The sequence below is a fragment of the Hordeum vulgare genome, chromosome 4H (assembly GCF_904849725.1).
Source record: "Hordeum vulgare subsp. vulgare chromosome 4H, MorexV3_pseudomolecules_assembly, whole genome shotgun sequence".
In the NCBI taxonomy this organism is placed as follows: domain Eukaryota; kingdom Viridiplantae; phylum Streptophyta; class Magnoliopsida; order Poales; family Poaceae; genus Hordeum; species Hordeum vulgare.
The window spans coordinates 596,284,945-596,312,472 of NC_058521.1; the positions used below are offsets into that span (position 1 = coordinate 596,284,945).

The 27,528-nt window shown below is 52.4% G+C and overlaps 2 protein-coding genes across 2 annotated transcripts; one reads left to right on the forward strand and one right to left on the reverse strand.

The window, feature by feature from the left end:
* Positions 1-49: 49 nt before the first annotated feature.
* Positions 50-18,043, forward strand: LOC123449900 (MADS-box transcription factor 51-like). Its single transcript, XM_045127264.1, has 5 exons — positions 50-234; positions 16,285-16,369; positions 16,598-16,647; positions 16,733-16,829; positions 17,683-18,043. Exons 1-5 carry the CDS (start codon positions 50-52, stop codon positions 17,770-17,772), a joined length of 507 nt encoding a protein of 168 aa, XP_044983199.1. The 3' UTR covers positions 17,773-18,043.
* A 1,551-nt stretch (positions 18,044-19,594) lies between these two features.
* LOC123449899 (alpha-L-fucosidase 2-like) lies at positions 19,595-24,274 on the reverse strand. Its single transcript, XM_045127263.1, has 10 exons — positions 23,885-24,274; positions 23,393-23,538; positions 22,360-23,228; positions 22,095-22,227; positions 21,564-21,722; positions 21,050-21,274; positions 20,859-20,960; positions 20,633-20,768; positions 20,348-20,543; positions 19,595-20,263 (listed from the first exon to the last, which is right to left on the reverse strand). The coding sequence occupies exons 1-10, from the start codon at positions 24,102-24,104 to the stop codon at positions 19,951-19,953; spliced, it is 2,499 nt and encodes an 832-aa protein (XP_044983198.1). The 5' UTR covers positions 24,105-24,274; the 3' UTR covers positions 19,595-19,950.
* Between the last annotated feature and the right edge of the window lie 3,254 nt (positions 24,275-27,528).

Here is a 27,528-nt window from a genome sequence, read left to right on the forward strand (position 1 = left end):
ACGACTGGAGGAGGAGGGGAGGCGAGCAGCGGGGATAGAGATAGAGTAGATGGCGCCGCGCGGGGCGGTTGAGCTGCGGCGGATCGAGGACCGGACGAGCCGGCAGGTGCGCTTCTGCAAGCGCCGCTCATGCCTCTTCAAGAAGGCCTACGAGCTCGGCCTCCTCTGCGACGCCGAGGTCGCGCTGCTCGTCTTCTCCCCCGCCGGCAGGCTCTACGAGTACGCATCTTCCAGGTACGCTGCTTTCTTTATTTGTTTATACCTAATATATATCCCGCCTCAAAAAAACCCTCTAATATAATACATTGTTGGACCCAACTATAGAGCGGCGGCGCCGCACTCGTCATGCGGCGGCTCTTATACTAAGAGCATCTCCAACAGAGGCGCTAAAAGTAGGGGAGCATTGAAAAAACCGCTAATTTAGCGCGGGGGAGAAGAAAAAAGCTCTTCAACAGACGCTGCAAAACCCAGCACGCTGCAAAAACTATCCGACGTGCTGGGACTTTCGGCATCGCATGCGGGATATTTAGTGCGCGGCGTACAAAACCCAGCACGCTGCAAAAACTATCCGACGCGCTGAATCTTCCGACTCGCTCCGCTCCCTCGCGTCCCGCCTCGAGCTCGCCGCTACAGCCACAGCTCGCCGCCACCACTCCTGCATGCTCGTCCTCTGCTCGTCCCGGCACGGGGCGGAGCCGCCGCTGCCCTTCTGCTCGCCGGCTGCAACTCGCCGCCTCGAGCTCGTCGGCCGGGAGCGCGTGCCAGCCGGGAGCCGCCGCTGCCCTTCTGCTCGCCGCCTCGAGCTCGCCGGCCGGGAGCGTGTGCGGTGGCCGGAGGCGAGCGGCGTGTGCGGAGCTTGCGATTCCAAGCTAGCTCGCATGCGGTGGCAAGCGGCGCCTGCGTAGCTTGCTAATTCCATCAGCAAGCTAGCACGCTTGCGATTCCATCAGCACGCTTGCGATACGCATGCTAATTCCATCAGCAAGCTAGCTAGCTTGCGATGCGTGCTGATGGAATCGCAAGCCAATCAGCACGCTTGCGATTCGATCATCAGCTAGCTAGCTTGCTCCAACGATTGGGGACCTAATTGCGTTTTTGTTTTGGTCAAATGAACTTATTTGTAAATGTTAGGGACCTGTTTGTTGTAGATATATTTGTGGCGCACTAATTTTTTAGTGCGTCTGTTGGAGTGCGACGCGCGCGCAATTTTTTTCAGCGGCTGCTGGAGTGAGAGCTCTGCTGCGTGCAAAAACATATAACTCCGACGCTGTCAATTGCTTTTTAACGCGCGGAGCGTTGCGCGTGTGTTGGAGATGCTCTAATATGCATGCATGTCGCTATCACGCTTTATTACAAAGCGGATTCAACTTCCCTGGCATGCACATGCACCTAAATATAGACATAAAGATTCTCTCCAATGCTTGAAGTTTAAAAAGTTTTATCTTTAAAATCGTTAATTCAATCGATGATTTGTTTTCACCGTTGGCTTTGTCACGACAAGATCTTCGAAACTAGATCCCATGTCTACATGTTTCGACAATTTTTTTTCCTTTCGTAATTGCCACATTGTTCTATTCACTTGCTATATTATTAATCACTTATTTGCCCAATAAAAATAACTTAATTATCATATTTTTTTTATGTCAGTTCGTGTAAAGATTGTCGATGCTTATAAATGCAGTCCCCAAAATGTTTTGATGTGCTTGTCATTTTTATTTTACTAAGTTGTTACGTGGTCTCATAAAGCTTGTAGGTGCTTATAAAATCACAGTTGCCACGTATATTTTTTGTGCTTGTCATTTTAATCCTACCTCGTCATCATATTGTCTTATACAACTTGTCAGTCATTGTAAATATGACAAGTTGGTATATTTTAAATTGACAAACAGAATCAATGACATGCTTTTATATCATGTATAATGAAATCTGTTACAAGGCTTTTGTACAAACAACATTAAAAAGTGACAATCAAACTATTTTTTAAGGCAAGTAAGTGGTTAATAATATGGCAAGTGGGTCAAAAAATGTGGCAAGTATAAACGAAAAAAAATAGTTGACGAAACATATCGACATGTGATCTAATTTCGAAGAACTCGTCGCGAGAAAGCCAATGGCGAAAACGGATAAATGTTAGAAAACTAATGTTAATACAAAAAACATTATAAAAATGCCTTGCTTAATTACCTAGAAAAAATTTCATGCATGAGGGTATGTTTTGTATGAAGAGATTAATGAAAAAAGTAACGTATGAATACATGCATGACTTAATGATGTGGCATTGTTGCATGAAGAGAAAAATTAGGTAATGGGTTCTAGCTATTTAAGAATAGAAGATACGCCTAATTCATAAACTAGTTTCATTGAATTTCAACGGGCAGTACTATTTATTGATTAAACTAGTTTTATTAAACTTTCTGCTTACTCCTTTTATTTATTTATTTTTTGTAATATATCATCTATTGGTATAGCAGAACTTCTCCTGTAGAATTTTTTTAACTTCTGTAATACAAGAATTTGATGTTTGAACGGTCTGCCTTCTTTTAGTACTTGTTATATGTTTTTTTGTAATACATGAATTGCATGTAGTATTCAAGTAGAACTTCATGCAACAAATTCACCTTTGTGCTATATTTGAACTCTAGTTAAAACATCTAGTTCAGAAACTGGTATAATCAAACTTTCAGGCATCAACAGCAATGCACAAAATTGCATGAGAATACACTGAATGAGTAGTTTTGCTCACATTTTTGTCGCCGCGGTGATGTGAAAGACGAGCACCATTTCCTCGAGCCAAAGCTGCACAACTGCTGCCCTCTGGTTTGGCTAGCTCGTCTTCTCTTTTGTACTCAACATCAACGCCGATGATCTTGTCGACCATGCCGCCGATCTTCATCCTCATCTTATGGATCATCTCATTGGCGGCTGGGACGCCTCGGAATTGCCAAGCAGCAACCCGGAGGCGACGACGGAACTTAGTACCAGTAAATCAACAACAACTAATATGGATTGGAGGAAGTAGTACTATTTTCTCACTGTATTTAGACCATTGAAGAAAATAGCGCGCTATAGCGTTACTAATAGCACGTTATAGCGTGTAAAAAAATTGTTTCATTAAATTAATGAGTATACAATGTTTCGTCAATAACACAATATAGCATGTTAATGGCATATTTTTAAGAGAAACGTTATTTTTTCCTTAATTTAGTAAGAATTGTGTTTCAAATTGATAAAAAGGATTTCAACAGATTTATATTATAAAGCAACTACACCAATATCGTACAACATAAAAGGTTCAAAAGAAAACAACAAAGAGAGAACACGAAAGTGCGACAAGGTACCAAGTAGTTCAGCTGGGGGTACGACACACTAAACCCTTTTAAATACATGGAAGTTACTAGCAGCTAGCTAATCTGGCTCGGGCGGTGACGGAGGGGGCGATGGAGTGATGGATCAGGCAGTGGTTTACGTCGATGTTGTCCCAATCGTGCCGCTTGTGTCGGTGAATACTCACAACATATGCCATAGGTAGGCTAAAGTCGGTGAGAACTGAAGGGACAAAGGTGGTCGCTGGGAACGAGGTTGGTACACGCATGGGACGCACGATGTACCCAGGTTCAGGGCTCTCCGTAGAGATAACATCCCTAATCCTGCTTGTGTGTTTGATGTATGGGAACAGAGTACAATGTCGCTCCTGGAGCTGTGTTGGGAGGAGGAAGAGGGGAGCAGCCGGCTCGTCTCTACCTCGCTCTCTGTTGGTTGGTGAATGTGTAGTGTTGAATGACTGGCGAGTGATCGGTCCCCCTGCATGGGGGGCGGCCGGGGGGTTTTATAGACGAACCCACCGGCCTACAATATGGATAAAGGGTACAAGCGTGGGACCCGGCCGGCTGCTTCGCCGGCTGGCGAGGGGCCCACAAGGGTCTTGTCTTGTCGATGAGGGGCCCGCCGGCTGCATGGTCTCGTTTACCTGTGGGACCCGCCGGCTGGCCAATGGGGCTCCCGCGTAAGGTTGACGCTGAGCACGCGTTGTACGTCAAGCGTCGCCCCGTGAGATTCTTCATGGGCAGGCTGTACGACCGCCTCCACTGTTCCCCACGTCGAGTGCAGTAATGGAGTGGGAGTGTGACGGTCCGACATCAGGCTAGGTGATGGATCAGAGCCGGGGTAGATCAGCGGCGTGGCCGCCGACGCTCGTACCTGCCGGGCGCCCCGATCCAGTACCTTTGCTGACGCGTAGCTACCTTTAATCGTGAGGTCCTTTCCTGACCTATGATCTGATGTGACTGGTGATCCTCGGCCGGCTAGCCTGCTTGGTTAGCCGGCTCGCGGGTGGCCGCGTCCTCCCCAGTCCGGCCGGCGGGACCAGGCCGGCTCTGAAGGGGAGGCCGCCTGCGCTCTAGCCGGCAGGGGATGCCAAGCCGGCCAGAAAGGTGACCGCCTCGTCTTCCAGTTGGCAGGCGATGCCCAGCCGGCCAAAAGACTTGGGCCTTGGGAATCTCCCTATCTTCATGTCCATTGGGCCGGAAATGAAGGAGCAGGCTTGATGAGGCTACCCCGGGGCTCGACAGGGAGGCGGAGGATGCGGATGAAGACACCGCCTCCGCGGCCGAGCGAGCCGGCTGGACAGCGGCTGATGCCGCCAACAGGGAGCTGGAGATAGAGTCCAAGCGCCGGTGTGACACAGCCGCGGGGAAGGTCATCGTGGACCAGCCTTGCCCCAGCCGGGTCGAGAGGCCGGCGGAGAAGCGTGCGAAGGCTAGACAGGACCCCTCCACACATGCCCGTGTGGAGGAGCCAGCTAGCAAGGCCGCCTCCGGGCCAACCCCGGGGACCGAAGGGACCCAGCCGTCTGAGCCGGCAGCCCCGGAGCGGGTGGACCTGGAGACGATCCCGGTTTCTCCCCGGGCCGAAGCAGCTCCTGACGTGCCGGTGCTGGATCTGGCCGCGCCGGACGCGGCCCTTGACGCCCCAAGGGCGACCATGGATGCGCCAGACGCGGCTCATCCGCTTCCTGTGGAGGAAGTAGCGCCGGCTGGGGCGGCGCCCGAGCCGGCCGTTGAGCCGGCACCAGGAGCCGGCGCCATCGTCGTCCCCCAGTAGGGCCCTGTCGTGCCAAGGGCAGGCGGCGGACCTGGGAGCCGGCCCATGAAGTCGTGGCGGGCGGCGAACGCGGCCCGCCTGCGAATGCCCGCCGGCATCGTTCTGTCCGGCGTGCCGGAGCTGGTGACGCTGTTTGACAGCGGCCGGTCGAAGGTGGAGCAGGCGGCCCGCGTGGTATGCGGCGACATGGAGCGCCTGGAAGCCCGCACCCAGGTAGGCCTTGCCTGTTTTGATTTTTCTTTGCTTTTTTCCCCTCTCTTGACGTCAGTGGGGGCGCGACAGCGCACCCACTGGGTGTAGCCCCCGAGAATCGGGCGGGTTGATTGCCAACCGGTCCGAATCTCTTGGAGGCCCTTTTCTTCTGCATATTTTTCTTTAGTGGGGGCGCGCAAGCGCACCCACTGGGTGTAGCCCCCGAGAATCGGGCTGGTTATGCTTTTAACCAGGTCGAATCTTAATCATGTTTCCTTTGGCAGGCGCTATACGATGCTCAGGTACAGACGTACAACGAGCTTCGGGATGAGCACCTGGGGGCTGATAGCCGGATCACCGATCTTGAAGTACGGCTGGGCGAGGCTGCCACGGAGCGTGATGCCCTTCGCGAAGCCGGCGGCCGACTCCAAGAGCGGCTGGACCTTCTTCAGGCGGAGAAGAAGGAGCTTGAGGCGGCCGGCCGGGTTGAGTTGGAGCGGCTACGGGCCACGCTACAGGAGAAGGAAGCCTCCTACTCGCAAACATGGACCGCCTCGTGGCGCATCATCTTGAGGAGGCGAACCTCAAGGACGCCGCCTTGAAGGCGAAGGACGAAGCCCTTACCCAGAAGCAAACGCGGCTGGGTAAGGCGCTGGAGTCCGCCGCGACCCTCTAGGAGGAAATCGCCCGCCTCACTCATGCGAGTGAGGTGCGGGAGCGTGAGGTCCTCGAGGTCTTTCACGAGACCGACGGCGCCTTCCAGCGTAGGCTTCCTTTCCTTGTTTTGCGTTTGGTTTTTTGGCCGTCTCCTCCTCTTGTTGTGGTCTTACGTCCCGGCTATCTTTACCCCAGATCTCTTCTCCAAGACCCAGGTCGCAGCCGACACCGCCGTTGAGGTGTGCCGCGAGGAGCGTCGTGCGGCCGGGCAGGAGGTAGATACTACCTCCGGCTGGAGCGTCGAGGAGATCGGGGTGGGCCTTCGGGCCCGCCTGCACGTCCTGAGCGAGTCTGTGACTCAGCTCCAGGTTGCAGGTTCGTCGATGGCGGCGGCCCTATGGCCGGAGGGCGTGGAGCCGACGACCATGAGCCGGCTTGCCCGCTCGCTCGCAGCGGGTGGAGAGCGCCTCGACGCCTGGCGAGCCTCCGTCGCGCGGTCTGGGGCCTATATGGCCCTACGCTTGGCCAAGTCATGGTATCGCAACCTGAACTTGGGCAAGCTGGCAGCCCAGCGCAACGGCTCCGAGGCGGAGCTGCAGGGCATGGAGGAGGAGCTCCGGGTGAGAGCCAGTGCCGTCGCCGAGTACGCCGCCTGGGATGATTTCGTCTTGGTGCGGGGTGAGAACGGCGGCATGATCGCTGAGGATCTGCACGGCCTCCAGCCCTACGACATCGATGGCAACGCCGAGGAGGCGACCTGGGCTGCGAAGTCTGCAGCCGCCTCCAGCAGTGGGGCGTATGCCGACTCCGGGATCAGCGGAGCCGGGGCCGCAACAGGGGAGACGACGCATCTACCTCGGGAGGAGCCGGAGGCGGCGATGCTACCACATCAGGAGCGGCAGCCGAGACGACCCCTGAGGCCGTTGTCCCGTAACTGGCGTCCCTTTGTGTTTTTTGTTCTACCCCCGAAGGGATGTAACGAACGTGGGCCGTGGGCCAATGCTTTTTTATGAATGTATATATTCAGCATTATATTCGTCACCAAGCGTGTTGTCTTATGACCCTGTCTTTTGATTCCTGGTTGACTTCTCTTATCCGAAGCCATCAAGACGTAAAGAACAAGACATAAGCCAATCAGAGGCCGGCTAGAATGAACCAACTCAAGCCGGTCGTCACTAGTATAGCCGGACTTTGCATGTATTCGACCTGACCCGACGTCACATCGCGAACCTGGCGACCGGAGCCAGCCCGCTGGTTCAAGTGAAGGACCGGGAATCAGCCGGTACACTATGTGCCCGACTACAAGGATTGACCGTTAGAGCGGCTGGCGAGCCCCCGAGCTTGTTTGAAGCTAGCAAGGGGCCGCGCTGCGTAGCCTCCGGGCTTAAGCAAGCCAGCAAGAGGTGGTACGCGGTGTAGCCCGTACACTGAGTGAAAACTCTTTTAGCAAGAGAAAGCATGGAGCTTGCTTTTTTGTGCGTAGCCTCCGGGCTTAAGCAAGCCAACAAGAGGTGGTACGCGGTGTAGCCTGTACACTGAGTGAAAACTCTTTTAGCAAGAGAAAGCATGGAGCCTGCTTTTTTCCACCATATTTGTTGTTCTCGGCAGTCAGAGGCCGTCTTGAGTCTTGAATGAGATCGTATGTACGATCGAGCCGGCCTGAGCCGGTCGTTCCAAGTATAGCCGGACTGTGCATGCATTCGACCTGACCCGGCGTCACATCGCGAACCGAGCGACCGGAGCCAGCCCGCAGGTTCAAGCGATGGACCGGGATTCAGCCGGTACACTATGTGCCCGACTACAAGGATTTGACCGTTCGAGCGGCTAGCGAGCCCCCGAGCTTGTTCAAAGCTAGCAAGGGGTTGCGCTGCGTAGCCTCCGGGCTTAAGCAAGCCGGCAAGAGGTGGTACGCAGTACACGTGAGTGAGAACTCTTGATAAAAAGAAACATGGAGCATGTCCTTTTTATTGCCTTCTTTGTTCCCTGAGGAGGGAGGAAGATACATGTGTATGCTCTTCCCTTTGCTTGTCTTCCGCCTTTTAACAATAGAACGGGCGAAGCAACGCCGCGTTTGATGGGCGCTCCGTTTCCTGGCCGGAGTCGTCCCTCTTGCGCTTCCTTGGCTTCTGGGCGTCAATTAGGTAGTAAGCGTTGTTGTGTAACGCCCTACTGACGATGAAGGGTCCCTCCTAGGGGGGTGAGAGCTTATGCTGGCCGGCAGTGCACTGGATTCTTGTGAGGACCAAGTCTCCCTCCCTGAAAGAGAGTGGCTTGATCCTTTTGCTGTGGTAGTATCTCAGCTTCTGTTGGTAGATGGCCGTCCGGCTCAATGCCAAGTCCCTTGCTTCCTCGAGGAGATCCACACCGTCTTCTCTGGCCTCCTTCGCCTCCGTTTATGTGTATAGGGTGACCCGAGGCGAGTCGAACTCGACATCCGTGGGGATGATAGCCTCAGACCCGTATACCAGAAAGAATGGAGTGAAGCCGGTCGACCGGTTGGGCGTGGTGCGGAGGCTCCATAGTACAGCCGGCAGTTCTTCGATCCAGCAGCCGGCTGACCTGACCAGTGGTGCCACCAGCCTTGGCTTGATGCCGGCTAGGATCAGGCCATTGGCCATCTCCGCTTGGCCGTTTGACTGGGGGTGTGCCACTGAGGCCAGGTCGAGCCGGATGCCTACCTTGGAACAGTAGAGCGCCAGGGCACCCTTGGCGAAGTTGGTGCCGTTGTCGGTGATGATGCTGTGGGGAACGCCATATCGGACAGAGATGTCTGTGATAAACCTGACGGCAGTGGGGCCGTCAAGCTTCTTGATAGGCCTGGCTTCGATCCACTTGGTGAACTTGTCGATGGCTACCAGAAGATGCGTCATTCCTCCACGAGCCGTCTTGAAGGGCCCAACCATGTCCAGTCCCCAGATGGCGAATGGCCATGACAAGGGAATGGTTTTCAGCGCTGAAGGCGGCATATGGCTTTGTGCACTGAAGCGTTGGCAGTCTTCACATTTGTCCACCAGATCCACAGCATCCTCGAGGGCCGTGGGCCAGTAAATCCATGGCGGAATGCTTTGGCCACCAGGGCCCTGGAGGCGGCATGATGCCCGCACTCCCCCTGGTGGATGTCTCTGAGGATCTCCTGCCCTTTTTCTGGTTCGACGCAGCGTTGGAACACGTTGGTCGTGCTACGTCGCACCAGCTCGCGATTGATGATGGCGTAAGCGGCGGACCTGCGCTGGGTCTGTCTCGCCTCCGCCTCGTTCTGAGGAAGTTCGCCGCGAAGAAGGAAGGCCAGAATGGCCTGAGCCCATGATGGAGCCGACACAAGGGTCGCCTCCGCTTTGTCTTGACTGTTGGGGGCTTCTGCAGCCCCCGAGCCCGATGGTGCCTCCGGTGCTATTGCTGCAGTCGGCTCATCGTCTATCTCCATGACGTCCACCCACTAGGAGGGTTCGAGCCCGGGCAGAGCCGGGGTTGTCGTTGTAATTGATGCCATTGTTGGAGTCGGGCGGACCAATGGAGCCGGATTAGGATCCGAGGCCGGCGTAGTTGATGGAGCCAACGACGCTTGCACCATAGATTCAGTCGGTGCCACATTTGGAGCCGGTGCCGCCAGTGCAGCCGGCGTGGGGTCCGTAGCCGGTATGACTGGCGGAGCCGGCGGCGCTTGTATTGTAGAGTCGGTTGGTACGAAGATTGATCCGACTCCGGAGACGGCTTGTGGAGTTGCTCGAGGGAGACGCCGGCTGGGATGGCCTGCCTTGTGGACCCGATCTTTGCCAGCGTATCTGCCGCCTCATTTTCCGCCCTGGGGACATGGTGGAACTCACAACCCTTGAAGGCGCCGCTGAGTTGCTGGATGAGGAAGCGGTAGCTTGCCATGTTGGCGTCCCTGGTGTCCCATTCGCCCGAGACCTGCTGCACCACTAAGTCCGAATCGCCGAAGCATATGAGCCGCCGGATGCCAATCTCCTTGGCAAGCCGGAGGCCATGAGCCAGTGCTTCGTACTCGGCGACGTTTTTGGAGGCGGCGAAATGGATCTGGAGAGCGTACTTGAGCTGGTCCCCTTTCGGGGACATCAAGATGATGCCGGCTCCCAGTCCTGTCCACATCTTCGAGCCGTCGAAGTGCATCTGCCAATGCGTGGAGTCTGGAGGCGGTGGCTCGAACTGGGTCTCGGCCCAGTCGACGAAGAAGTCGGCCACCACCTGTGATTTGATGGCGGTGCGAGCCTCGTACCGAATGTCGTGGTCCGCCATGGCGATGGACCACTTGGCAATTCTGCCCGTGGCATCAGGGTTGCCCATAATCTCTGACAGCGGAGCAGTGCTCACCACACTGATGGCATGCTCTTGGAAGTATTGTTTCAATTTCTTAGCAGCAAGGTAAACACCATAGTACATTTTCTGATAATGAGGGTAGTTCTGCTTAGAGGCGGACAAGACCTCACTAAGGTAGTAGACAGGGCGCTGCACTGGCAGGGCCTTGCCCTCCTCTTTGCGCTGAACTACCAACACTACGCTGACCACTCGAGTGGTGGCCGCGATGTATATGAGTATGGGTTCCCTTTCAGATGGGGCTGCTAAGATTGGCAGGCTCGAGATTACCCGCTTGAGGTCGCGGAAGGCTTCGTCCGCCTGGTCATTCCACTCGAACTTCATCGTCTTGTTCATGAGCTGGTAGAGTGGAAGAGCCTTCTCGCCAAGCCGGCTGACGAACCGGCTGAGGGACGCCAAGCAGCCGGCGAACTTCTGGACGTCGAGGATCCGAGTCGGCCGCACCATCCGCTCGATGGTGCTGATCTTCTCAGGGTTCGCTTCGATGCCGCGAGCGGATACGAAGAACCCCAAGAGTTTGCCGCCTGGGACCCCGAAGACACACTTCTCCGGATTGAGCCGGATATTGTATTCGCGCAGATTGGCGAATGTCTCTCGCAGGTCGTCGAGGAGGCTGGAGTGCTGCTTCGTCTTGACGACGATGTTATTCACATAGACGTGGATGTTTCTGCCAATCTGTGGCAGTAGGCACTGCTGCATGCAGCGTTGGAATGTCGCATCTGCGTTCTTCAGACCGAACGTCATGGTGGTGTAGCAGTAGGCCCCGAAGGGCGTGATGAAGGAGGTCTTCAGGCGATCAGCTGGATCCAGCTTGATTTGATGGTAGCCTGAATAAGCATCCAGAAATGACAGCAGTTCGCAGCCTGCTGTGGAGTCGATCACTTGATCTATCCTAGGCAACGCGAAGGGGTCTTTCGGACATGCCTTATTCAGGCTAGTGTAGTCGATGCACATTCTCCATGTGTTGTTCTTCTTCAGCACCAGGACTGGGTTCGCCAGCCAGTCCGGGTGGAAAACCTCCATGATGAAGCCGGCTGCAAGGAGCTGGGTGATCTCTTCTCCGATTGTGCGCCGCTTCCCCTCGGCGAAGCGGCGCAAAGGTTGTTTCACCGGCTTTGCATCCGGTCGCACGTGAAGTTTGTGCTCGACGTACTTCCTCGGGACACCCGGCATGTCCTTGGGGGACCATGCAAAGATGTCCCGATTCTCACGGAGGAAGTCGACGAGCTCGCCTTCCTATTTCGGGCTGAGGCCAGCCCCGATGGTGATGCACTGCTTCGGGTTGGCAGGGTCGAGTGGGACCTGCTTGGTCTCTTTAGCCGGCTTGAAAGAGCCCTCGCCGGCCGATTGGGACGGAGGAGAAGGAATCGCCGGCTGCTCGGTAGCCTGGGCCACGAGCCGGTCGATCTGCCGCTTCTCCTCGGCAATCACCAATGCGTCGGCGAGGCGGCTGCTATCCTGGGCACACTCGAGCGACTTCTTGTAGTCGCCAACAACAGTGATGATACCCTTGGGACCCGGCATTTTCATCTTCAGGTAGGCGTAATGCGGAATAGCCATGAACTTGGCCAGAGCCGGTCTCCCCAGCAGCGCGTGATACGGGCTACTGAGGTCCACCACCTCGAACCATATGGACTCACGACGGAAGTGGGCCTTGTCGCCGAAGAGGACATCCAGCTGGATCTTGTCGATGGGCGAGCACGACTGCCCAGGCACGATGCCGTGGAAGACAGTGCTGGTTGGCAGGACGTCCGTCTCCTTGAGCCCGAGCTTGCGGAGAGTGTCGAGGTAGAGGATGTTGATGCTGCTGCCGCCATCGACCAGCACCCGGGAGAATCGGCAGGTGAGCCTCTTGGAGGCGAAGGTGGGGTCGAGGACGAGTGCGTATGACCCCGGGTTGGGCATCACCGCAGGGTGGTCCACCCGGCTCCATGTAATTGGTCTGTCGGACCAATGATGTACTCGGGAACCGGGGGGACAGTGGCGTTTACCTCGCGCCGCCTTTGGCGCAGGCTGTGCTTGTCGTCGCCTTCACTGGTGAAGACGACGAACGCTCCGTCTTGATGCGGGTAGTCGTCAGGGTGTGGGCCGTCGTCGCGAGGCGGCGGCGGAAGCGGAGCGTGATGGGGAGCCGGTGCACGGGGCACCGCCTGCGCACCCGGAGGAGCCGGCATTCCCTCCCCTTGCGACAGCCGGCGTGCGATGCTGCACTGTCGAAGGGTATGGGTAGACGGCGCCGCCCCCGAATGTATCTTGCAGGGGGCGTCGAGCAGCTGCTCGAGAGTCTGCCTGGGCAGCCAGTTGGGGTTGCCCTGATTGCGACATTTCCGTGGAGGGCTAGCCTGGGAAGCCAACGCCTCGCCCTCCACGTTGGCCACTAGCTTGTTGTTGGCCATCTGATCCGCCTTGCGCTTGTAGTTGTTCTGGCTGCCTCGGTTGTCCCCAGCCGGCACCGGCACGACCTTGTCCGAGGCGGTCACCTTGATGCGCATTGCGGAGTCGCCCGTGGCGTACTTGTCCGCCTTGGCCATGAGCACCGCCAAGGAGGTGGGCTCGGCGCACATGAGCTTGTGCTTGAGGAGGGTGCCGTCTCGGCATCCGTCGATGAAGTACTGTATGGCTTGTACCTCATGCACCCCCTCACAGGAGTTGCGGAGCTCAGTCCATCTGGTGACGTAGTCGCGGCGGGGTTCGTCGGCCTTCTGGACGCACATGGCCAGCTCGCGAGGTCGACCAGGGCGCTTGTAAGTGTCGGTGAAGTTACGGACGAACGCCTCCTCGAAGTCCACCCAGGAGTTGATGCTGCCAGCCGGGAGGCTGTTAAGCCACGTCCGGGCCGAGCCGACCAACATGAGTGGTACGTAGCGAACCGCTACGCGCTTGTTGCCCCTGGCGATGCCTACGGCCGTGGTGTACTCGATCAACCAGTCTTCTGGCTTGGCCGTGCCGTTATATTTCGGCGTATCCCGAGGCAAGGTAAAGCCTCGGGGAACGGCTCCCCTCGGATCCGGGGGCCGAAGCAAGCCGGACCGACGGGTCCGTCTTCCTCTAGGAGGGCCGAATGGGCCAGGGCGATGATACGCCGGCGGGCATCCCGCTCGTCCTCGGAGGCGGGAGCGCCAGCCCCGGAGGCGAGAGGGAAGGCTCCCCGTACTCCAAGTCGCCCTCGTCGCCTCTGCGAAGCAGGCCCGAAGTGTGCTCGCCTTGGTGCTGCGAGCGTCGGCCTTGGCTTCCCTCGCCCCTCCAGCCGGAAGGGCGATGCGAGGAAGATCCTTCGGCGTGGTGCTGGCCGCTAGGGTTGCGGCGAGCCCCCGAGTTCGGCCCCGGGGACTCTGAATGAGCCTGGCCGGGGTCGAACCGAGCGTGCTGCTGGTTAGCGGCGTCAAGGAGATCCTTGACGCGCTTCTCCTGGAAAGCGCGCTCCTCGCCTTCCAGGCTAGCCATCTCCTCCATGGCCGCCTGCGCCGCCCGCATGTTGGCCGCAGGAGTCTCGTAGGTGGGGAGGTCCCCGCCTGGGACCTCGGCGACGAACCGTCCGCGGCTGCGGACCGATCCAAGCCGGCTGGGGGCCTCGGAAATCGGAGTAAGACCGTATGCGGAGTTATACTCACGATGTGTAGCCTCCAACCGACGTTTTGCCATGGTCACGGCGATGCCCTCCTCCAAGATACGCTTGCGAGCCTCCTCTAGCGAGGCCTGCGCGTCTGCAGGGTCGGAGGAAGCGGCGACTGGTGTCTTCAGGCCGGCAATGGCATCCCGAAGAGTGTTAGCGGCGGCCGCAACGGGCTCGCCAGCGCCTGTGGATGTCTTGCAGGAGCCGTGCTGGCGCCGGCGCCGATAACCATCACCTCCACGGTGTTGGAGACGGCAGCGACGTGGTATGGGGTGAAGAACCCCACCGACGGCGGAGGGCCGTCGAAGATGAGGACGTTACTGGGGTAAACATCGTGGGCAGGCGTCTCAGCGATAGAGAGCCTGCAGAAGCTGGTGCAGAGCGCCTCAACGTCGTAGTCCTCGCCGAAGTAGCGTGGGCCGTCGTTGAGGCGAAGGTCGCTGAAGAGAACGCTGAGGTTCTCCATAGCTGCGACGACGACGCTAGGGAGCGCCTCGTCATCAGAATCTTCGTCCGAATCCGCATGGCGGACGGGGACGTCGATCATCATGGGCGTCGCCTCGTCGAAAGCGAGCTCCACGGGCATGCAGACTGATCCGGACGCGATGCATCCGGTGGTGTAGGTGCGGGGCCCCGCCCAGCGCGTGAAGCCAGCCGATGCCGCGATCGTCCCCATGGTGGGCGCCAAATGTCGGTGAATACTCACAACATATGCCATAGGTAGGCTAAAGTCGGTGAGAACCGAAGGGACAAAGGTGGGCGCTCGGAACGAGGTTGGTACACGCATGGGACACACGATGTACCCAGGTTCAGGGCTCTCCGTAGAGATAACACCCCTAATCCTGCTTGTGTGTTTGATGTATGGGAACAGAGTACAATGTCGCTCCTGGAGTTGTGTTGGGAGGAGGAAGAGGGGAGCAGCCGACTCGTCTCTACCTCGCTCTCTGTTGGTTGGTGAGTGTGTAGTGTTGAATGACTGGCGAGTGATCGGTCCCCCTGCATGGGGGGCGGACGGGGGGTTTTATAGACGAACCCGCCGTCCTACAATATGGATAAAGGGTACAAGCGTGGGACCCGGCCAGCTGCTTCGCCGGCTGGCCAGGGGCCCACAAGGGTCTTGTCTTGTCGATGGGGGGCCCGCCGGCTGCATGGTCTCGTTTACCTGTGGGACCCGCCGGCTGGCCAATGGGGCTCCCGCGTAAGGTTGACGCTGACCACGCGCTGTACGTCAAGCGTCGCCCCGCGAGATTCTTCATGGGCAGGCTGTACGACCGCCTCCACTGTTCCCCATGCCGAGTGCAGTAATGGAGTGGGAGTGTGACGGTCCGACATCAGGCTAGGTGATGGATTAGAGCCGGGGTAGGTCAGCGGCGTGGCCGCCGACGCTCGTACCTGCCGGGCGCCCCGATCCAGTACCTTTGCTGACGCGTAGCTACCTTTAATCGTGAGGTCCTTTCCTGACCTACGATCTGATGTGACTGATGATCCTCGACCGGCTAGCCTGCTTGGTTAGCCGGCTCGCGGGTGGCCGCCTCCTCCCCAGTCCGGCCGGCGGGACCAGGCCGGCTCTGAAGGGGAGGCCGCCTGCGCTCTAGCCGGCAGGGGATGCCGAGCCGGCCAGAAAGGTGACCGCCTCGTCTTCCAACCGGCAGGCGATGCCCAGCTGGCCAGAAGACTTGGGCCTTGGAAATCTCCCTATCTTCATGTTCATTTGACCGGAAACGAAGGAGCAGGCTTGATGAGCCTACCCCGGGGTTATCTCCCCGACAGCTTGCTAACCGGTTTTTAGAGATGTGGGAAGCAACACATTTTGTAATAGCATCAGTCATGGGTCGTGGGATCACATACTCAATTACTAGTTTATTACGCATATTCCACAAAGTTCACACTAGAGCTCCCATTGCCACCCAAAGGGATGGGCGAGCAACAGATGAGAAACCTATCACTTCGTGGAACATGTCCAGGAGATTACTATGGTTCCAATTCCCTCACATAACATCCCGGAAACAACTCCAGAGAAATACCGCTGCTGGGCAAAGAAAGAATATGATGTTGGAGTCTTTTGGAATTTCACATAATGGGCAAAGCCGCCATTTCGTTTGAGCACTTCCGTTTTTGAAGGTAGGCGGCCACGAACCCATTGTCAAAGAAAGATACGAATCTTCTCGTTTCAAAGAAAGATAGGAATCTGCATTGGCACGCCTTAATCTCCCATAGGAGAGTTAGTTCCACCAGGCTTGGAGTAGCCAAGATCGTGCAATAGATGGACTTGATCAATAATGATCCAGATCCAGTCGGTTCGAGATGCCATGAAGTGAGTGCTATGCACTCAATCAGTTCGGCTTTGGATGTGCAATTTCCATGCGTTAATGGTATCCATTTGTTTTCAGCATTGGAGGTACATATGACCGCTATCAAGCATTTGGAGGAGACGAAAAGGACCACCTGAATGAAGGCGGTGCAAGTACCAACAATGTAAATTAATCTCTCTACAGCTTTTCTTATTGCATAGCTTAGAGCTAGTTTAGGAGCGGAACATTTGGCTGCCAAGTAGTATCATACTGTGGATTTAATCAGTCTATATTTCTGAATTTACCATATCTCTGACATGATTGTATATAAATACTGCTTAAAAAGATCATATTGCTTTGGTTTTGTTAGTCATGTGCATATCTCTGACATGATATGTTGGTCCTGAACCAGGATGGAGATCCTTCAAATATACAGTCAAGGCTTAAAGAGATTGCTTCCTGGTAGCCCTCACATACCTTTCACGACATATCTTAGCATGTTAATTTAATGCGTTTAGCCCAATGCTGATTGTGTGCAATCCTGAAGGTCTCTTCAAAACAATGCTGATGAGGCAGATGCTAATGAGCTAGAGAAACTGGAGAAACTACTCACAGATGCTTTGGAGAATACAAAATACAAGAAGGTACAACTAATGGCTCAGTTGACATTTTTAATCAACTTTTGTAGCCAAGAATCAACTTTCTGGTTCCTGTTGCACCTTGCGCCGTCAGAAAAATGGCTCTGTTTTCAGCCATTTCAACCAATTCAACAGCTCACAGCTTTAGCATGATCTTAGTTCGCTCTGGACGCTTTGACTAGACATAAACAATCACTGGTTCCTTAACCAAAAGAATTCTCCTACCTAATGGTGTAAGGTAAGTATTTTTCATTTCGATTGGCTATTCTTAAGCACTAGAGATGTTGGGACAATGGTCCTGAATGTGTTAGTTCCTATATCTTGGTAAATGATAGGTAAAATAGATAGAATGGAAAACTCATTGGCTACTTCACAGTGCATGTAGCTGTCTTTGATATTTTTACAGCGGTTAGTACATTTTCTAAATTCAGGATTAAGCTGGATGTGCTACCGTGCTATAAACCTTGATTGTGTAGAACTATACTTGGATGAACTGACCTATGATGTGACGATAGCCAAAGTCAACATATGTTCTGGCTACACGACTCGGCGACAGATGGGTTGCATTGTCATTTTTCTGAGAATTGTGTAGCTCATTCAGTAGCAGTAGTAAGCCTGTTTGGATTGCAGGCTGCCTGAAGGCCCTGAAATGACAGACAAAATGGAGACATCAGAATATGTTATGTGTGTTACTTGCAAACAGGAAATTAAGTCTTGGAACAGAACCTGGCATGCGAGTTCAATCAAATATCGATACAAAGACTACCCACAAGGCTATTTGACAGGATACTACTGTATCCTCTGAATCCATGCACAAAGACTTATTAACAAGCTTTGATTTGTTGTCGCTGGAGTGCAGATGTTGGCGCAACGAAACGGCGGCGCAAGCACCGGTTCGGGCGGCGGGAACTCCATCAGTCCTATGGGGCAGAAGGAAGGAAGGAGCTGAGGCTGAGCAGTGTATGTGTAATGCATGTCTTCACTGCTGATGCCACACTGCTGCCTTGCCTTGTGCTTTTCCTATCAGTCTGTTGCCAGTCTTCACTGCAGCTACTGTCATACGCGTCGGTACACGGCTGCGTGAGAAAAAAGAGTTTACGTGGATGTGCACTTTATATAAACTAGGTGATTTCCCCGCACGTTGATGCGGGAATTTAAAGATTATTGGTGTATTATGCATGAACAAAATGGCTTAAATCGAGAGCTATTATTTTCGAAAATAATTGTGTGTGACCGAAGAGCATGCATGTACGCTGGACCATTGGAGTAAGTTGGGGTACAATAATGCTTAACATACGGACACATTCTACAGGATTTTACGGGCTGGGTACTGTAAGCTCTTTTAATTGGCCCTGAATTTTAACGGTGGGCCCGTGTGCCTTAATCAATTTCCGGTCAATCAGTGATAAGCAATCTGTAAATCTTTTGTAAAAACTCCGTACGTGTAGCATTACTGGTTGGGGTATGCATGTGCTACACAATAATGTTTGTGGATGCTGATGTGGCACATTTGGTGATGTGGATGGCTGCATGTTGAGAGAATTGGAGTTAGTGAGAATAACCATTTAGAAATGTGTATAGGATAACCTGACGTGTAGATGTTGTTAGCCTGTGAGGCTGGTTTTTTATTCCATTACATATGTCTGATTTGGGGTTTCTGTGTTGCTTGTTACATATGAGATACGGCGCAAAAGCAGCAGCACAAGCAGAACATGTTGTATCGAGCGATTTGCCGCTGATTCGATCGGTGTCGTGCATACGTACTTCATTTGCCTGCAAATTCAAGGTTGCAGTGGCTACAACGTACTCATTTCGTTCTTAAATATAAGTTTTTTTAAAAATTTCAAAAAAAAAAACTACATACGAAACAAAATGAATAAATCTACACTTAAAATAATGTCTATATACATCCGTATGCAGTTCAAATTACGTCCGCGTCGCTTTGAGGACCTTGGGGCTGGGTGGCGCTTGTGGGTGGTGGGTGACGACGGTTGTGCGACCCTATCCTAGCATGGATCCGTGTCCGCTGCTTGGAGATGGACTCGCGTAGGTGGAGATCGTCGTTTGACATCATGGTGGCGTCGATGGCGGAGGCACCCGCCAAGGCTGACACCTTAATCTGCTCTGGAGATGAACCGGTGAAAGATGATGACGGCGACACATGTGAGTGCGCCAGATCGGTTTGTGCCCCGGACCCGGTATGTAGCTCGGTCGGGGCCTCCGGCTTTAGATGTTAGGTTTAGGTGAGGGGTCTGGGTATTTGACCCAGTTTGCATCCCTTCATCATATGGATAGAAGCACCGGCAGATGTTATCAAGATGACGGATTTAGACATATTGTTGTACTACTTTGTAAGGTTATTAAAAATAATCAATAAAATGATTGCATGCATCTTCCAAATACAAAGATTGTGGGTCATCCTCATTTTCTAAAAAAGAAACGGAGGGAGTACATAACATAACATAGATTGTTCCCAGCTATGGATCTCAAAATATACGTAACATAACATAGACCATTCTTAGCTACGGCGGAGAGCCTAGAGCCCAGATCGAGGGACAAGGGTATATTTTGACTGGAACCCAGGCCACGGATAAAAAGGGAAAAAATAAAAGAAAGAAACACTCTTGCTAACACGCTCACTTTTTTTACTAACGGACCGTCGGATCCGAGCTCAAGTCCTCTTGGCTCAGATTTGGGCGGTTCAAGTTGGGAAGACTTGACTCTCAAATACTTTTTCCTAAAATCTTGAGATTATTAAACAAACCTTGAAATTGAAGAAAATAATTAGTCACTTAAGAAACTCCCCATTTCATATTCTCATTACAACTCTTTGTGGTGTGATATATCACATCCTAACAATCTTCAACTAATTCTAACATTGGTTCCTGGAAAAATATAAATAAAAGCTGAAGAAGGAGCAGCAGCAGTAGCAGATATCCAATATGCTCCCTCCGTTCCTAAATATAAAATGTTTCAGCTTTTCTCTATTTTCTCAGATTCTTATGCATCTAGACGTGTTTTAGTGTATACATTCGCTCATTTTAATCCGTATGTAGTCCATATTGAAATATCTATAACATCTATAATTAGAAACGGAGGGAGTAAATAAAATGCATGGACGGGGCATTCATCTGGAGAGTGGCCATGTCTCCAGACATCGCAATCCACTACCAAACTTGTAAAAGATACCATGACGAAGCGTCAGGGCGGCAACCTCTTTGCCGTAATGCAGCCTTGCGACTGAATTCTGATTATTTGATGACCATAGCACTGCTTCATGAAGCTCCCCTTCCTTCCAGCGGATGTCGACGGTAACATCGCCACGGGCCTTCAGCCCTTTGACGCTGCCTGAGGGCCACTTATCACGCGGCAGAGCGGGGAGCAAGTACAGGTCACTCTGTGTGCTCTGGATCAACATCTCAGCAATGGCAGCTGCAAATCTGTCAGAAAGAGCAGGATCAGAAATGCTTCTTCAGTTTCTGAAGAATCAGATGCCATGGTGAGGAGTTGGGAGGTCGACGTACCCGAAGTTTGCGTCGATTTGGAATGGCGGGTGTGCTGTCCACAGGTTGCTGTACAGCCCTCCTTCAAACGCAACCTTACCACCAGGAGGAACCAGGGTGATCAGCTTTAGAACCATTCTGTATGCATTTTCACTGTCCAGAAGACGCGCCCACAGGGCCATTTTCCATGTAGTTGACCATCCGGGGCCATCTTCACCTGAAGCAAAAGGGAGAGAAGAGATAAATTAGTTAAATGTGTCAAATACTGTACTAGTCAAATGTGTCCATCTTTTGAGCTGAGCCAACCTCTTTTATAAAGGCTATTGGCAACAGCTTCACAAATTTCAGGGTCATTATCCATGGATATAGTGTGTCCAGGGTAAAGTCCAAAGAGATGCGACAGGTGCCTATGCTGGACTTCTGGGTCCTTGAAATCTAGCGCCTGCATTAACACGTATGACAAATCATTCTACAACACAGAGTACGTTAAAAATGAAAAACAAAAGGGCAGCTTAGTATTTCGAGCACCTACCCACTCCATGACGGTACGATCTCTTGCAATTTGTATGGGAGGAAGTCTTGGGAGTGCTTTCTTGATTCTCTCAACCAAATCAATATCAGCTTTACCCAAAAGCTACACGATCAACCGATTACAGTATATACATGTGCTATTACCCCATGGTGCTAAAAATTAGTTGCTACAAGTGATTGTCTCTTAATTACCTCCGCAGATGAAAGGACTGCAAGGAAAACCTCCCGGATGATCGAGACGTCCATTGTTGTCGAGTAACTCACGCTTGCTGGCTTACCATCAGGAGCTACGAAAGCATGCTCCGGAGATGTTGAGGGATTGGTTTCCAGATAACCTCCGGGTCCTTCAATCAACCAGTCAACCAGAAAGTTGGCACAGCCTTCCAGCAATGGATATGCTGTGTTTTCCAAAAAGTCCTGAAAAATATCTTACAGGAGAGTAAATATTTCACACCTTCGAACCACCAAATAACTATTTTGTGAAAAAGTTTGAAGAATATTGGATGTTCTAATTCTGTATGTCTGACAAGGATTGCAAATACTCAGATCAGTTTTTCTTTGAGTTTGGGGCACCTTAACTTTCTTACAAGATGGGAGTTTGGATCCAGAAATTATCCTTGCGGAGCTTGTGAAGTCAGATATAGTAAGACGATATCGTTGGAGAATGAACTGAAATAAGAAAGTAGTACAACGATTTGATGCTTACTTTGTCCAGTGAAAACTGGTAATGCTCCCACAGGTGTGTGCAAAGCCAGGCCCCTCCCATAGGCCACACAGCATGCTTTGGATTCTTAAGAAACGCCGATGATTTTGCCCATATATCCGACACATGATGTGTTACCCATCCACCTGCTTGGTAATTGACCTGTCACAGTCACATAGTTCCACACAATAAGTAGGCCAGAAGAATCAGGCTTCTGAAATTTAACTTCAGTGTTGCTAGAAAATGGGATGGATGGCACTGATTAGTTTGGAAGGAACTGCACTACCAGATTTTACTGCAGCATGGTCCAAACTCCAAAATACAGAGGAAAGATATTTGCAATATGACATATACATTTAGACTAACTTAACACTTTGTGTCACAATTCACTACCATTTTCCAATAGAGGTATGGAGTTTGGTAATTATGTGACTTATCTTTCCTTTCATGACTGAGGCACAAGTTGCAATAACTGACAATTTGTTGAACATGTTCCATTAGCTCCAAACCCGGGTAATCAGAACCAGAACTTACTTTTGCTGTTTTAGTCCCGTTAACCGCAAGCGATCCTAGGAAATCAAATAATGGTTCTTGGCATTCACTAAGGTTGCAAGGAAGTGCTGGCCAGTAATTCATCTGTAGATTTATATTCAGATGGGGAGCTGCACTGAAAAGCAGAGCAGGTTAAGTGTTCAACATATTGAGTTAATATCGACCAAAAAATATGGTTAGAAAACTAAGATAAAAAAAATAAAAGAATGAAGCAAAAGATAACTAGTAAGGTACAGAAAGATCTTACTCCCACTCAGGTGCAATATCTTGGCTCCAGATTCCTTGCAGATTAGAAACCTGAGTTCCAGGCCGAGAGCAGGAAATGAGGAGATAGCGGCCATACTGAAATAAGAGTTCAACCAGCGAAGGATCCTCATCACTACTAAAACTCTTCACCCTATCTGCTGATGTCCTGATGTCTTCAGCAACTTGTTCTTGTATATCTGTTCGAGTCACCGAAGTGCATGCGTCGTTCGATCCTTGTGAAAGTTGCAAGGTCACGCGGTTAAAAAGGCTCTGATAATCATCCAAATGGGCTGCTTTAAGTTGATCAAATGTGAAGTTCCTGCTGTGGTTCAGCATACTGAGAGCTAGTGATGTGGGATCTAATTTAGAGTCTGCAGGATTAACATGTGGCCCATAGAATGAGGATGCTGCCGCAACAACGAAAACAACCCAATCTGCACTGTCAAGCCTCAACTTTTGGTCATTCAGCACTGTTGATTTTGCCGCGCTCCCACCCATCTGCAAACCCAGAGCAGCTGTAAACCTAATGCCAGTTACATTATCGCCGCCGTTTTCTCTCATCCCAGGCCTCTGACCTGGACATATGCCTTCCATGATCATCTCGTTTTCATTGATTACTGTGACGCTGTGGTTTAACTGGCTGCTTAACGACAGTGTGCAGGAGACATGGCCTGGTGTGCTTGCTGAGAACCTGGTGACAATGGCTTGATGCGGATTCGAGCAGAAGTGCTCTCTAGTGTACTGCACTCCCCCAATGTTGTATGTGACCAGAGCAGTCGCCGTATGTAGATCAAGCTCTCTTTTGTATGAATCATACACCTGTTCCGAGGTGCTGAACTCGATATTCAATTCACCAAGAGGTTGGTATACCTTCAGAAAAAGAATCAATGTATGAACAAAGCAGTATAAATCTGGGCGTGTATCATGAGCAATATCATCAGTTTCATACGGTAGTTCAGATGCATTGCAATACTGTATTCACCAAGCAAAGAATTGTATACATATTTAAAAAGGCATAACTGAATGCAACATACCTCAGACAGTCCACCGAAAAGGCCCTTGGCTGAAGCCGTGGCGTCGGCGAACCTTCCTTGGTCGACCAATCCCCTCACCTCTGCAAGAACACCCGGCGCCTTTGGGTCGGTGTAGTTCCCTGGCACGCCGGTCCATAGTGTATCATCTGGCAGGAGCAAGAATGGAGCATATCACTTATGTACCCCATCTTTAGAACATCGAATCATGGCGTAGCCGAATTGAACTTCATGACGTTAAGGCGAGTGAGTTATGCGGTGACGCCGCACAAACCGCGCAGCACCGGGTGCATTTTGTCGAACATGTGGTGGGCGTCCTGGCAGGGGCGCGAGCAATATGCCAAACGTAAATCTAATTCATGCGTTTCATACTCAGTTTGATACGTATTTTTCAGAAAAGAGAAGGCACCCTTGATCTACAATTCTGAACTGACACAATAACAGCTTCGTTTCATGAATGAATGAAGATAAAAAGTGGTTAGTGAATTCACGGACGGTTAAGCTGGAGCTTGTCGGAGGAGACCCCGCCCCAAACCATGGCGCCGAGGCTGCCGTTGCCGATCGGCGCCGCGTCCGTGAAGTACTCGGCCGGCGACGAGAACGCCACCTTGAGCGGCCGCTCCTCCTCGTCGGCCGTCCATGGCCGCCGCGCTCGCGCTCCCTCCTCCGCCGGCCGGCGCACCCAGACCCAGCCGTCGGGGCCGTCGGTGTCCATGGGGAGTAGAGGATGAGTGCCGGACGATTGAAGAAAGAAATGCGTTGTGATGTGCTCGATCGGAGGGAGCTTCCATTCTGTTGTCTTGGTTGTTTGGCGCCAAGGGAGAGGACAAGGAGGAGGAACATGCCGGCGTGCATGCAGGCCTCCGCCTCCGTGTTGGCCTTTTGCATTTGCATTCTTTTGCATTTTGCATTTGCATTCTAGTGTGGTGGCCCAAGCCAAACATCTGCTTCATTTTAGGGCCCGTTTGGTTCTCCACATTGAACCCAACCAAACCCGCGTGGGAAGGAAGAGACCTATTTGGTTGCCTGGTTTCACTGCTGGGCCTGCATCGCACGCATGTCAAAGCAGCCCAGAGCGTGGCTCGCTGGAAATGCTTGGATCGACACTTTATCGCGAGCCAGGTTGAGTGCGGCGTGAGGTCGCACGAGCGGGTGCGACGCGAGGGCGAGGGGGGTGGCGGGAGATGGGAAATCTGGCGCGTCGTCCCGGTGCCAAATTAGCCGCACCCCCCTTTCTACTCACTCACCCATAGCCACTTTTTTCCCTACTGCCTCACCGCCGGCGGCGGCTGCGATTTTAGATCTGCACTAGAGGAGGCGGCGGCGGTGGAAAAGACGGCGGCGTTTGCGACGGATCTGGTGCTCCCCTTGTTGTTGGCCATGGCTCCCCCTACGTCGTCCTCGTCTCCGATGCCGATAAGCAGCACCCCCTCCCCCCTTTCTTAGGTCGGTGGTTAGGCCGTTAGGCAAGGTGTAGGATAATTTTTCACTGAACGAACCGTCGATGTCGACTAGGTTATGGACGCACGGATGAGTCTGGTATTTCAGGCAGCAACACTTATAAGTGTGATTCAAGCATGGATCAGCAGTTCGTCGTGTTGGGAGACCTTTGATCCGCTATGGTCCAATGTTTATCCGAGATCAGGAGAGGATCCAAAATCTGAACTACATCTATAACTGCAATGACGTTGAGGCTGTCTGGATGCTTCGAATGAAAAGAGCACCATTTGCCAGGCTTGTCGAGACCTTCAGGATCAGGGGGCTGCTACAAGGTAACATCAACAACTGTGTGGAAGAGCAAGTGGCAATGTTCCTCCATGTTCTTGGCCATAACCAGAGGATCATGGTCATTCCAACACGTTCAAGAGATCAATGGAGACCATCTCCAGGTACTTCAAGCAGGTGCTTTTTGCTGTTGGGGAGCTTAGAGGAGAGATGATCAGGAGACCATTTGGCCAGACTCCACCTAAGATTCGAGGAAGCCCAAGATGGTATCCATACTTCAAGGTGAGCATTGACAATATACACTTTTCATGTCTTGGTATGCTTGTATTGTTCAAGTTGAGCACTAAACACATGCTTGTGATGCCATTTTCGGGATTGCATTGGGGCAATAGATGCTACTCATGTCACTGCCAGAGTTCCTAGGTCACAGTCTGCAACATACAGGGGGAGGACTCACTACACAAGCCAGAATGTGCTTGCTGCTGTTGACTTTGATCTAAAGTTGACATATGTGCTGGCTGGCTGGAAGGGGTCAGTGCATGATGCTAACATTCTATCAGTGATAGCATGACTCGACCTGATGGGATCAACATCCCCGACGACAAGTTCTACCTTGGACATGTTGGCCATGCATGTTGGCCGGGTGTTCTTCCACCCTTCAGGAAAACCAGGTACCATCTCAACGAGTTCAGCGGTAGGAATTATCTTAGGATTGCACAGGAATTGTTTAATCTCAGACACTTCAGCCTTAGAGTAACTGTTGACACGACATTTGGAGCTCTGAAGAATAGGTCTAAGATCCTGGACCAGAAGCCATTCCACCCATACCCCACTCGGGTTAAGCTTGTTCTTGCTTGTTGCATTCTGCATAATTGGATCCTCCAGTGGGGCTTTGATGAACACGTGCCTGAGGAGGAAGAGGTCGAGCATGACCATGTTGTTAGCTCCGACCATGATGTGGAGGCATTTGACAATGATGCTTGGAAGAACAAAAGGTTGAAGTGGGTAGAGGCAATGTGGCTTAATAGAGGTTAGTGCATGATTTGAAGAAGAGGAAGAAGAAGCAATTGTTGGGGAACGTCGCATGGGAAACAAAAATTTTCCTACGCGCACGAAGACCTATGATGGTGATGTCCATCTACGAGAGGGGATGAGTGATCTACGTACCCTTGTAAATCGTACAGCAGAAGCATTAGAGAACGCGGTTGATGTAGTGGAACGTCCTCACGTCCCTCGATCCGCCCCCCGAACAATCCCGCGATCAGTCCCACGATCTAGTACCGAACGGAAGGCACCTCCGCGTTCAGCACACGTACAGCTCGACGATGATCTCGGTCTTCTCGATCCAGCAAGAGAGACGGAGAGGTAGAAGAGTTCTCCGGCAGCGTGACGGCGCTCCGGAGGTTGGTGATGATCTCGTCTCAGCAGGGCTCCGCCCGAGCTCCGCAGAAACGCGATCTAGAGGAAAAACTATGGAGGTATGTGGTCGGGCAGCCGTGAGAAAGTCGTCTCAAATCTGCCCTAAAAGCCCCATATATATAGGAGGAGGGAGGGGGACCTTGCCTTGGACCCTCAAGGGGTCGGCCGAGCCAAGGGGGGGGGGGAGGACTCCCCCCCCCAAACCGAGTTGGACTTGGTTTGGTGGGAGGAGTCCCCCTCCCTTCCCACTTCCTCCCTCTTTTTTTTTTCTTTTCCTTTGATTTCCTTCTCTTGGCGCATAGGCCCCCTTGGGGCTGTCCCACCAGCCCACTAAGGCTGGTGTGTCTCCCCAAAGCCTATGGGCTTCCCCGGGGTGGGTTGCCCCCCCGGTGAACTCCCGGAACCCATTCGTCATTCCCGGTACATTCCCGGTAACTCCGAAAACCTTCCAGTAATCAAATGAGGTCATCCTATATATCAATCTTCGTTTCCGGACCATTCCGGAAACCCTCGTGACGACCGTGATCTCATCCGGGACTCCGAACAACATTCGGTAACCAACCATACAACTCAAATACGCATAAAACAACGTCGAACCTTAAGTGTGCAGACCCTGCGGGTTCGAGAACTATGTAGACATGACCCGAGAGACTCCTCGGTCAATATCAAATAGCGGGACCTGGATGCCCATATTGGATCCTACATATTCTACGAAGATCTTATCGTTTGAACCTCAGTGCCAAGGATTCGTATAATCCCGTATGTCATTCCCTTTGTCCTTCGGTATGTTACTTGCCCGAGATTCGATCGTCAGTATCCGCATACCTATTTCAATCTCGTCTACCGGCAAGTCTCTTTACTCGTTCCGTAATACAAGATCCCGAAACTTACACTAAGTTACATTGCTTGCAAGGCTTGTGTGTGATGTTGTATTACCGAGTGGGCCCCGAGATACCTCTCCGTCACACGGAGTGACAAATCCCAGTCTTGATCCA